Here is a 10625-nt window from a genome sequence, read left to right as displayed (position 1 = left end):
TGATATTCCTCATTTAAATAATTAATATGCAGAATAAAGGGGCGAGGCCTGGTTGAGTTAGTTAGTAGTGTGTTGAAACTGCTGGTTATGGTAAGGGGCGGGACATTTCCCAAACACGCTCGAAACACTTGACCAATCACAACACACTGATCCAGCCGACCAATCAGAGCACATTGTGCTTTTCAGAAGGAGGGGCTTCATAGAGACAGGAACTAAACAAAGCGTTACTGACAGACTGGGAAGAGAGGAGCTGCAACAATGGAGAATAATGAAAATAATGACTATTCAAGCATTAAAAACTATTCTAGTGTCTAGTAATCAAGGCTTAGTAAAAGGGCTTTTTAAGGTAAAAGTGTTTGCTATTATTTTTTAGTTTTCATAACAATAACAACACTGCCTCCATCATTATTTACAATTTTCTCTGATGAGAGACCATGTTCAAACATTCTCCGTGTTTTTATCCTTCAGGTATTGGAACTGTGCCCGTCGGTCGTGTTGAGACCGGAACTCTGAAGGCTGGTATGGTTGTGACCTTTGCCCCTGCCAACGTGACCACTGAGGTTAAGTCTGTTGAGATGCACCACGAGTCTCTTGTTGAAGCTCTTCCCGGTGACAACGTTGGCTTCAATGTCAAGAACGTGTCCGTCAAGGACATCCGTCGTGGAAACGTGGCTGGAGACAGCAAGAACGACCCACCAATGGAGGCTGCCAACTTCACGGCTCAGGTTAGAGTATTCTCTGATTGATCGTCTTTCTGTAACTGAGAAGGATATTAAGTGCTTTATCATGTTACCCTTCTTCATCCCAGGTCATCATCCTGAACCACCCTGGTCAGATCTCTCAGGGCTACGCCCCAGTGCTGGACTGCCACACTGCTCACATCGCCTGCAAGTTCTCTGAGCTCAAGGAGAAAATTGACCGTCGTTCTGGCAAGAAGCTTGAGGACAACCCCAAGGCTCTTAAATCTGGAGATGCTGCCATTATCGTTATGATCCCTGGCAAGCCCATGTGTGTGGAGAGCTTCTCCCAGTACCCGCCACTGGGTAAGTGTGATCATTTATGTTAAATATGCAATTTTACATAAGCATTCTGGTTGTGTTCAAACTCCCTACCATCCCGCTACTACTTCTCAGGTCGCTTTGCTGTGCGTGACATGAGGCAGACCGTTGCTGTTGGTGTCATCAAGGCTGTTGACAAGAAAGCCGCCTCTGCTGGCAAAGTCACCAAGTCGGCTCAGAAGGCAGCCAAAGCTAAATGAATCGCCCCGTCAGACACACAGCAAGCCTCATTGACATCCTACACTGCAATATTTCAGAACCTGAGCTCGGTTTTACAGGACTGGCTTATGCTGATAAAAACCCATCGTAAAAGCTTCAGAAGGAAAGGAGGAAACCATGTATTTCTGATCATATTCAGAGGAAATGATTAGCAAAATAAACAATGATCATACATCACAGATTGTGCCATTATTCTTTCTTGTCAAGTGTAAAGAATCAAGTGTAAGTGCATTCATAAATAAATTATTTTTGAACATGATGCATATAAATAAGTTTCAAATTCTTTTTTTTTTGCCTTAATATTCTTGCTTTTCTGCCTTATTGTTTGCCTAAACTAAAATGATTAAAAATCATTTTGTCGGTTGATATGAAATTTAATATGAAAATTAGATGTTGGATTGGCAGCTAACTGAAATAAAATAAGTTTTAAGTACTAAAATTTCTAAAAACTGAAATAATAATAAGTTAAAGACCAAATAGAAATAAAAAATAAAAAACTAATAGCAAAAGCACAACAAAATTACAAGAAATTAAAATGTAAGCTAATTCATATAATTCTGGGTGGTTGCTAGGCAGTTGCTAGGGTGTTCTGGGTGGTTGCTAGAGTATTTTTGGTAGTTGCTATGGTGTTACTAGGTGGTTGTCAAAGATGTTTACTATGGAGTTTTTATAGAGTTCTTAAAATCTTTAATGAGTGCCTTCAGTATGGCACTATATTACTATAATATTATATAAATAATACTAAACTAACACTGTTTGTCACCCACATATCCATACTGTTATGCACTAATGCTATTATTGATTAAAAACACCTGTCATTCATAATTTTGTATTGTTAATTTTATCCAGCTGTTTAGGTAAATAAGAAAGGAGTTTTAATTTCATCGTCTGTTGTAACACTTTAAATACAGCCTCCCAAAACACATGCTCACCATTTCATGAAAGAACTTTTAAAGCCACTAAAGGTTGCACTTTGGTCACTACGTTACATCAGACCAAGGCCTTTGTACATGGAGAAAGCTGAAACAGCTGAAACAGTATTCTTTATATCCGTAAATGCACCACCTGTGTGACGTCAGCAGGTGAACATCATGCAAATATGTGTTGCTTAAGTTTCAGGTTTACAGGATCACCGTCACACCCTGAACCTTTTACTGTAAAGTGAAAGCTCGTCAAATGTTGCAGGGAGGAGCTTAGAGTCAAAATACACTTTGTGCTGATTTGCACTAATGGATCATATTCTCCAGACCAGGAAACGAGTAAGTCTGCATTCATGCTTATCAATGATTGGCAAAGCTTAAATAACAAATAGATAAAATGTGGTTTCACGGTGTGTGCCACAAAGTTAACTAGCTTAAACATTCCTGTAAGATTTAATGATTGCGCGTGTGTGCCATTCTTTTGTTCTTGTTGCAAGACACACATATAAACGGATCAAAACATCCCTGATGTCTGTGTCTTACTTTTCATTTATGTTCTCAGTCTTAAAATTTATGAAAGCCATAAAAACAGGGTGTATGCTCTTTGGCTGTAAAACAATCAACATCTTCAGGCGTATTTCATTTGCTTTGATACTGCATGTACATTTCAGGCAGGGTTGAGCGTTGGAGGATCAAGCACTGTATCTGAGACCTTGGGATATTCAACGCTCCATCATGGAAAGCCAAAGGAGAATGAAATCAGGTAATGAGGAGGATATTGTGTTTGTGTAATTGTATGGCGTGTGGTTTTCAGAATAACCTGTTTTGTTCTGTTATGATAGATGTAGTTTCTGCTGGACCTCCTGGAGATGATATTTCTCCGGAGCTGGACCGCTTGATCAGGCAGAGAGGTCGGGATCTACGGCTGCGTAAGGTTGACCAACAGAATGCTGTGAAGATAGTAAATCATCTGATCGAAAGCCTTCTGGAATTCCTGAAGAATAATGTGGATCAGCCCTTCTTCAATGACGTCTCGGTTCTCACCAGCGGCAGCTACTATGAGATGGTGAAGGTGAGAAATATGAATACTGACAAAAATCAGCTAGTAGTGTCTAATAGAAAGAGTTTAGGTTGGTATCAGGAATTAATACACTATTGTTCAAAAGTTTGGGATTTTTTAAGAAATTAATGCTTTTATTCAGCAACAAAGAGCATTAAATTGATAAAAAGTGACAGATTTCCATTTATTTTTTTGTATTCATCAAAGAATCCTGAAAAATATATTTCATGGTTTCCACAAATATGAAGCAGAACCTCTCTGTAGTGATAATAATAAAAAAAATATGCTAAAATTTCAGCTTTGATCACACAAATGAATTATATTTTAACATATATTCACATAGAAAACAGTAATTTTAAATTGTAATGATATGTTACTGTATGTTTGATCAAATAAATGCAGCCTTGGTGAGCAGAAGAGACTTCTTTCAAAAACATCTAATCAACCCCAAACTTTTCAACGGTAGTGTAATACATCTCGAAGAACAAAGTAATGACTGAAATTATTCATGAATGTTTGAAGTAATGCGCAATGAAATGACGAACATGAATTTTATTTCCAACAGATCAACAAACCCAACGAGTTTGACATTATGCTGAAACTGAAAGTCCCGAGGATTGAAATGTCAGAACTGGAAGAATATCAAGGACTGTTTTATAATCTGAAGCTTTTTAGAGACACACGCACCGAAATCAAGCACTTTCTTCTGGAAGATGAACGAACCATCTCAGCCTCCAAAATCAGAGCAGAAATGCACCGCTTGGTCCGCAAATTCATCAGCAGTCATTTTAAAGGTGTGTTGATCAGTTTCTCAACAAGTTCATTTACATGTTCAGATGGCTCTTTTATACACTACCAGTTAAAAGTTTGTTTTTTTGTTTTTTATGTTTTATGTCATTTTTTTCTCCCAAAAATACAGTAAAATAGTAACTCTCTGAAACATTATTACAATTGAAAATAGCAGTTTTCCGTGTGAATATTTTTAAAAATGTAATTTATTCCTGTGATCAAAGCTGAATGTTCAGCATCATTACTGCAGTCTTCAGTGTCACATGATCCTTCAGAAATCACTCTAATATGCTGATTTGCTGCTCATGAAACATTTCTTAATATTATCAATGTTGAAAACAGTTGAGCTGCTTATAAGTCAGCATGAAACAGAACATGCATTATTATTTTCTTCCCTATTGTGACGTATATCCGAGTGAAACGGCTGCGCAAACAAGAAAAAATGTTGGACGGGACTTGATTTTGTTCATATGAAAACTCAAAACTGTGGTGCATTTTTTAGGTGGAATCTTTGATGAATAGAAAGTTCAGAAGAACAGTATTTATTTTATTTGAATAAATGTCTCTTTTGGTCAGTTTAATGCATTCTTTCTGAATATATATATACAGGTGCTGGTCATAAAATTAGAATATCATCAAAAAGTTGATTTATTTCAAGAATTCAACTTAACAGGTGAAACTAATATATTATATAGACTCATTACATGCAAAGTGAGATATTTCAAGCCTTTATTTGTTATAATTTTGATGATTATGGCTTACAGCTTACGAAACCCACAAAATCAAAATCCCAGAAAATTAGAATATTACATGAAATCACACAGTAATTACACAGTAATCCCATGGTCATTGAACCAGGTTTGGGTTATTTTGGCAGTGTGGGCAGGTGCAAATCCTGCTGGAAAATGAAGTCAGCGTCTCCATAAAGCTTGTCTGCTGAAGGAAGCATGAAGTGCTCTGGAAATGTCCTGGTAGACGGCTGCGTTGAGTGGACAGCACAGTGGACCAACACCAGCCGATGACATGGCTCCCCAAACCAACACAGACTGGGGAAACTTCACACTGGACTTCAAGCATCTTGGATTGTGTGCCTCTCCATTCTTCCTCCAGACTCTGGGACTTTGGTTTCCAAATGAGATGCAAAATTTGCTCTCATCAGAAAAGAGGACTTTGGTCCACTGTGCTTTATTAAATCCAGAGTCAACGCAGCCGTCTACCAGGACATTTCCAGAGCACTTCATGCTTCCTTCATTTCCCAGCAGGATTTGCACCGGCCCACACTGCCAAAAGAACCAAAACCTGGTTCAATGACCATGGTATCACTGTGTAATTACTGTGTGATTTCATGGAATATTCTAATTTTCTGGGATTTTGATTTTGTGGGTTTCATAAGCTGTAAGCCATAATCATCAAAATTATAACAAATAAAGGCTTGAAATATCTCACTTGCATGTAATGAGTCTATATAATATATTAGTTTCACCTGTTAAGTTGAATTCTTGAAATAAATCAACTTTTTGATGATATTCTAATTTTATGACCAGCACCTGTATATATATATATATATATATGTGTGTAGTTTATTTCTTTCTTTAAACCTAAACTTTAGTGATGTATCGGATACATTTGAGATTGTTTTTGGTTCTGTCGCCCCTCACAGGTAAAGGTTGGGTTATATGCAAGAAACTGATAAATTCACCGGCAGTGACTCTTGAGTTTCACAACAAAGAGAAGGAAGATGACATGATGTCTGTAGATATCGTTCCTACTCTCGAGGTGCCACAAGGTTGGCCACAAGCGGCACGGGCTGGTCCCAATATAAACAACTGGCTTGGAAAGAAATGCCGGCGCCAGTTGGTAAGTAAGGCTGTGTATTTCGTCCCGAAGAGACCTAAAGGAAGAAACCTCAAAGACGATGCCAAAGGTATGCTGGAAGTTATTCCTTTCTTTCCTTTGGCAATCATTTAAGACATTTTTCCTTGTATAGAATCTTTTTGGCGTTAAGTGTAATTTTTTTTTTAAATTGTCAAAAACCCTAGGCTTCTATATAGAAGCTTTTTATTTATATATTTGCGGTATATGTTTTCAGAGAGCTGGCGGATATCCTTCTCACACATTGAAAAAGAGATGATGCAGTATCATGGCAATAAGAAGACGTGTTGTGAGAGTTCTTCCAATAAGTGTTGTCGGTAAGTAGGTTCATATTAGGTAGGTTAAAAGGTTTGGTCACCCAAAAAATTTCAATTCTGTCATTAATTACTCACCCTCATGTCGTTCCAAACCCATAAGACTTTCATTCATCTTCAGAACACAAATAAAGATCTTTTAAATGAAATATGAGAGCTTTCTGACCCTCCATTGACAGCTACGCAACTACCACTTTCAAAGATGTAAAATAAATCCCTGATGTCCCCAGAGTGTGTATGTAAGCTCAAAATACCCCACAGATATTTTTATATAGCATGTTAAAGTTGTCTTTTTTTGAGGGGTGACCACAAACACACCGTTTTTGTGTCTGTCCCTTTAAATGCAAATGAGCTGCTGCTCCAGGCACAGGGGGCGGAGCTTCAAGAGCTCACACAGACAAGCACTGACAATTTCAAAACCGTTTAGCCTTTTATGTTCAAAACAGAGTCAGACAATGATGGAGAGACTCAAGAAGAAGTTTATGTAGCTTATGTGTAGTTATCTTATAGTCATTGAGCATATTCCGTCTTAATAATCTATAAATCGTGTTCCGGGGGCGGGGTTTATGTAAATTTAAGGGTTGGTGATGTCACTAACCCGGGAGGAAGCTTGTGTAGTCCCTATCAGCCGTTTGTTGTAGTCCTTAAAAAGCAATTTTTTAAAAAGAAAATATCTCCCTTTGCTTTGAACTTTGAGCGTCGTAACTTTGCAGATGTTGTTTATGCTCAAACAGCAACATTACACACTAACTAAAGTTAGAAAAGTCAAATCATAATCCATGTGACTCAGTGCTTTAACCTTGATTTTATGAAGCAATGCAAGTATTATTTTATTTATTTATTTATTTATTATTTATTAGTTTATTTAATAGGGACCATGCATATTCATGTACATTGTTGTATGAAAATACACCATGTAAATATGCCAGAATTAGTAAAAAAGATACTATTTTTCATCTGCAGTCCCTAGGCCAGTAACATAAAAACTAACAAAACAAAAAATAACCAACAATCATACAACATTCATTCACTATGACAACAATACACATAAATAAAAATATACATCAACAATACAAACAAACAAGACAAAAATTCATAATAACAATGACATTATACATTCACCACTATACTACATTAACAGTGAAAATGTATGACTAATAGTGACCAATATTAATGACTAATGTTACAGTTAAAGGTGAGTACATGTCTGATTATCTAAGAGCCACTGTTTTAATTGAGTTTTAAAGGAGGTGAATGAAGGACACTCACGTATCACAAGGGGCAAGCTATTCCAAAATTTACCACCTATTATTTATAATACATTTTGTCCAAAGGTGGTACGTCTGAATGATATCATACAGTCCCCTTTTATAGAGGCCCGTGTACTACCTCCGCTTGCAAGCCTTTGAAAAAAGGCATGCAGTGGAGGTGGAGCAAGATTATTTAACACCTTATAAACTAGACAAATGTACTTGAAACGTTTGAAATTGTCAAAACTTAAAAATGTATGTTTCTCTAAAATATCGCAATGGTGAAATGACAATGCCTTTTTATCAAAAGTTTTAATAGCTTTCTTGAATAGAGATTCAATAGTTTTAAGACTCGATATGCTAATGACCAATTTATGAAACAATACTCGATATGTGAAAAAATCATAGTATATAAGAACAACTTGGCTGCTTTGGTGTTAAGAAATGGCCTGACTTGTTTAAAATTCTGCAAACTGAATTTAACTTTATTTGCCACCTTTTTTACATGATATCTGAATGTTAAGGTGGAGTCATATATTACTCCTAAATACTTAAATTCATTGACAACATCAAGCTCCTGTCCTCTAAGGAACACATTAGAATGTGACACCTTCATACATTTTTTGGTGAACACCATACAGACTGTTTTTTTGGTGTTTAAGTAGAGACACGACCTAGTGAGCCAGTCATCAATGTGAGCCATTGCTGATGTAAGTGTGGATGCTATCTCTAAGTAGTTCTTATCATGTGTAAAGATTACAGCATCATCTGCATACATCTGGACATCAACATTTTTACATGCCTCTGGCAGGTCATTAATATAAAGTGTGAACAAGATCGGACCAAGTATAGAGCCTTGGGGGACCCCTACTGGACATTCACTAAATGGAGACTTTGAGTCATTAATACAAACACATTGCTTTCTACAGGACAAGTATGATTTTATCCAGTTGAGAGCTTGCTCAGAAAAATTAAAATATGCCAATTTAGATAAAAGAACTTTGTGATTTACAAGTGCTTTGTTTGTGCAAAAAAGCATAATTTACCACTTTAATAACAAAATCTCCAACGCACATTCACGAGAGCACAAAGATGCATTTGTGTTGTATTGACGCGAAAGTAGACGTTGTTGTGTGAATGTGCATTGGAGATTCATAATTTGTAAATAAAGTAGTAAATTATGCTTTTTTTGCACAAAGCTGCTTCATAAAATTGAGGTTAAACCACTTGGATTACTTTAATGATGTCTTACCTACATTTCTGGGCCTTGAAAGTGGTAGTTGCGTAGCTGTCAATGGAGGGACAGAAAGCTCTCAGATTTCACTTAAAAAGATCTTCAATTGTGTTCTGAAGATGAACGAAAGTCTTACAGGTTTGGAACGACATTAGGCTGAGAAATAAATTACAGAATTTTCATTTTTGGGTGAACTATCCCTTAAAGTCATGCTTCCCCAAACCTGTTCTCTCCTCTCTTAGGAAACGCTGTTTGCAGCTTCTCAAGTGTCTGATTGAGGGACTGAAGCAACGTTATCCCAAAGAGCTTGAGCCTCTGTGTTCCTACCATGGGAAAACAGCCTTCCTCCACGTGCTCTCAGACCGAGTGCGGGATTCCCTCTGGTCTCCAGGCCAGCTGTCTGTCTCCTTCATGAATCTGTTTGGATACTTCGAGCGACGTGTACTAGATGGTTCACTACCCCACTTCTTCGTTTGCCACCATAATTTGTTCTCTCCGCCTGCGTTTTCCAAAAAAGCGCTTGCATTTCTGACCAATGTCCTGAAGGAGCAAAGAGAACTGGGGCTCCCTGTTTTAAAGGTGCCGAGTCCTTCCGCTGCTCTTGTTCCTGATACTGATGTTCCTGATATTCACCCAAACCCAATCAATGGCACTGACAGAACTGTTACCTTACATTCTTTCAGGCATGTCTATATCGGGTTAGTGGTTGTTATTGTGTGTGTTGCAATCGGATGTGCATTTCAAAAATGATTTTGTAGAATCCTCTCCAAATGGAAAGATGGGCATTATCATTGTACAATACAATATCTTTGTTTTTATTAATTTTCACACATTTTAAATCATGCAAAAGATCATGCATTTATGCCATATGCTTAAATTATTTTTGTGTGTTTTTAAAAAAAAGAAATTTATAAAAAACAGTGCATGCAAACTTTTTTTGTATGGATCATTGTGAACTTTGTAAATAAACATGTTAAAAAAATCATCTGTATCATTTCATATTTGAAAAACATATTTGATTTACATATTATGAAGAATAAAACTGAAAAAAAAAAAGTTTTTATATAGGCTAATAAAACTGTGAACTTCCTTTCCTCATAAAGTGCAATTTATCTCTATAAATTTAGGCCTAGACCAATTTGGTACTTTTCGAAAGCGGCTAACTTTTGATTAAAGGAGACATATCATGCTTTTAAATCGTTCCTTTTTACATATAAATCATACATTTGTAGTCTATATAAAGCGGAACTGCAATGCTTGGGTCTGAATTCCTCATTATTATAGCTCCACAGGCCCCTTTTCTACCCCTTTTCTGATGTGTGTCTGAGAGCAACTCGTTTTGGTGCGGTCTCTTTAAATACAAATGAGACACTTCATACCCCGCCCCCTCTCCAGGTGACACTCGGTTCAACTCCACCCCGTTCGGGCATTTTTGTAGTTTGATAGCAGAGATACGATTATCTAGCGGCACAGAAACTTTTTATTCACACGTTATTAACAAAATGTCAATAACGGAAGACTTGTCCAGCCAGCCTTACATGTTCGAGCCAGAGTCGGAGCCGGAGCGAGATGAAAATGAAGACGACCAACCTGCAGAACAACGTCTTCATATGGATGTATCGCAATGGTGTGTTACTGTATTTACACATGAAACTTTGGTCTTCCCGACCTTTTACCACCGTGTCGATTTATTTTGATTAATATGTGCGAGGGAGAGAGAGCAAGACAGCGTCTAGTTTGGAGACGGTGTCTTGTTTACACTTTCGCCTGGCTCCGAAGAGAGAGAGTGCGTGCGCGCGACCGGGTCTCTCTCTCTCTGCTCGTTCTTTCAGTTAAACATGCGCCGTCACAAGCGCAGAAGTTCATCTACATTAGACGGTGTAATGAAGCGTGTGGGTTACTACATCCA

The 10625-nt window shown here is 37.4% G+C and overlaps 3 protein-coding genes across 3 annotated transcripts in view; 2 read left to right on the top strand and 1 right to left on the bottom strand.

The window, feature by feature from the left end:
* Positions 1-1536, top strand: part of LOC307162697 (elongation factor 1-alpha-like) — a 6516-nt gene extending 4980 nt beyond the window's left edge. Inside the window, exons 6-8 of the mRNA XM_079878209.1 lie at positions 469-725; positions 809-1043; positions 1134-1536. Coding sequence (XP_079734335.1) covers positions 469-725; positions 809-1043; positions 1134-1258 — 617 coding nt within the window. The 3' untranslated portion in view covers positions 1259-1536. The remainder of the gene's footprint in view (positions 1-468; positions 726-808; positions 1044-1133) is intronic.
* The window catches only part of ppt1 (palmitoyl-protein thioesterase 1 (ceroid-lipofuscinosis, neuronal 1, infantile)), a 230959-nt gene that overhangs the window by 36107 nt on the left and 184227 nt on the right, over positions 1-10625 (bottom strand). The window lies entirely within an intron of this gene.
* LOC307163238 (cyclic GMP-AMP synthase) lies at positions 2469-9691 on the top strand. Its single transcript, XM_079879243.1, has 7 exons — positions 2469-2536; positions 2869-2960; positions 3040-3269; positions 3823-4051; positions 5707-5970; positions 6136-6235; positions 8959-9691. Exons 2-7 carry the CDS (start codon positions 2933-2935, stop codon positions 9464-9466), a joined length of 1359 nt encoding a protein of 452 aa, XP_079735369.1. The 5' UTR covers positions 2469-2536; positions 2869-2932; the 3' UTR covers positions 9467-9691.

This window comes from Squalius cephalus (genome assembly GCF_949319135.1).
Source record: "Squalius cephalus genome assembly, chromosome: 8".
NCBI lineage: Eukaryota > Metazoa > Chordata > Actinopteri > Cypriniformes > Leuciscidae > Squalius > Squalius cephalus.
Note: the sequence above shows the minus strand (reverse complement) of the source record. Positions and strands in the feature narration are given on the sequence as shown.

Bases quoted from the DNA above. Each gene is read 5' to 3' on its own strand.
- LOC307163238 (XM_079879243.1), top strand. From the start codon at position 2,933: ATGGAAAGCCAAAGGAGAATGAAATCAG. The intron at 3,270-3,822 runs GTGAGAAATATG...TATTTCCAACAG, and splicing joins GCTACTATGAGATGGTGAAG to ATCAACAAACCCAACGAGTT. The intron at 6,236-8,958 runs GTAAGTAGGTTC...CTCCTCTCTTAG, and splicing joins TCTTCCAATAAGTGTTGTCG to GAAACGCTGTTTGCAGCTTC.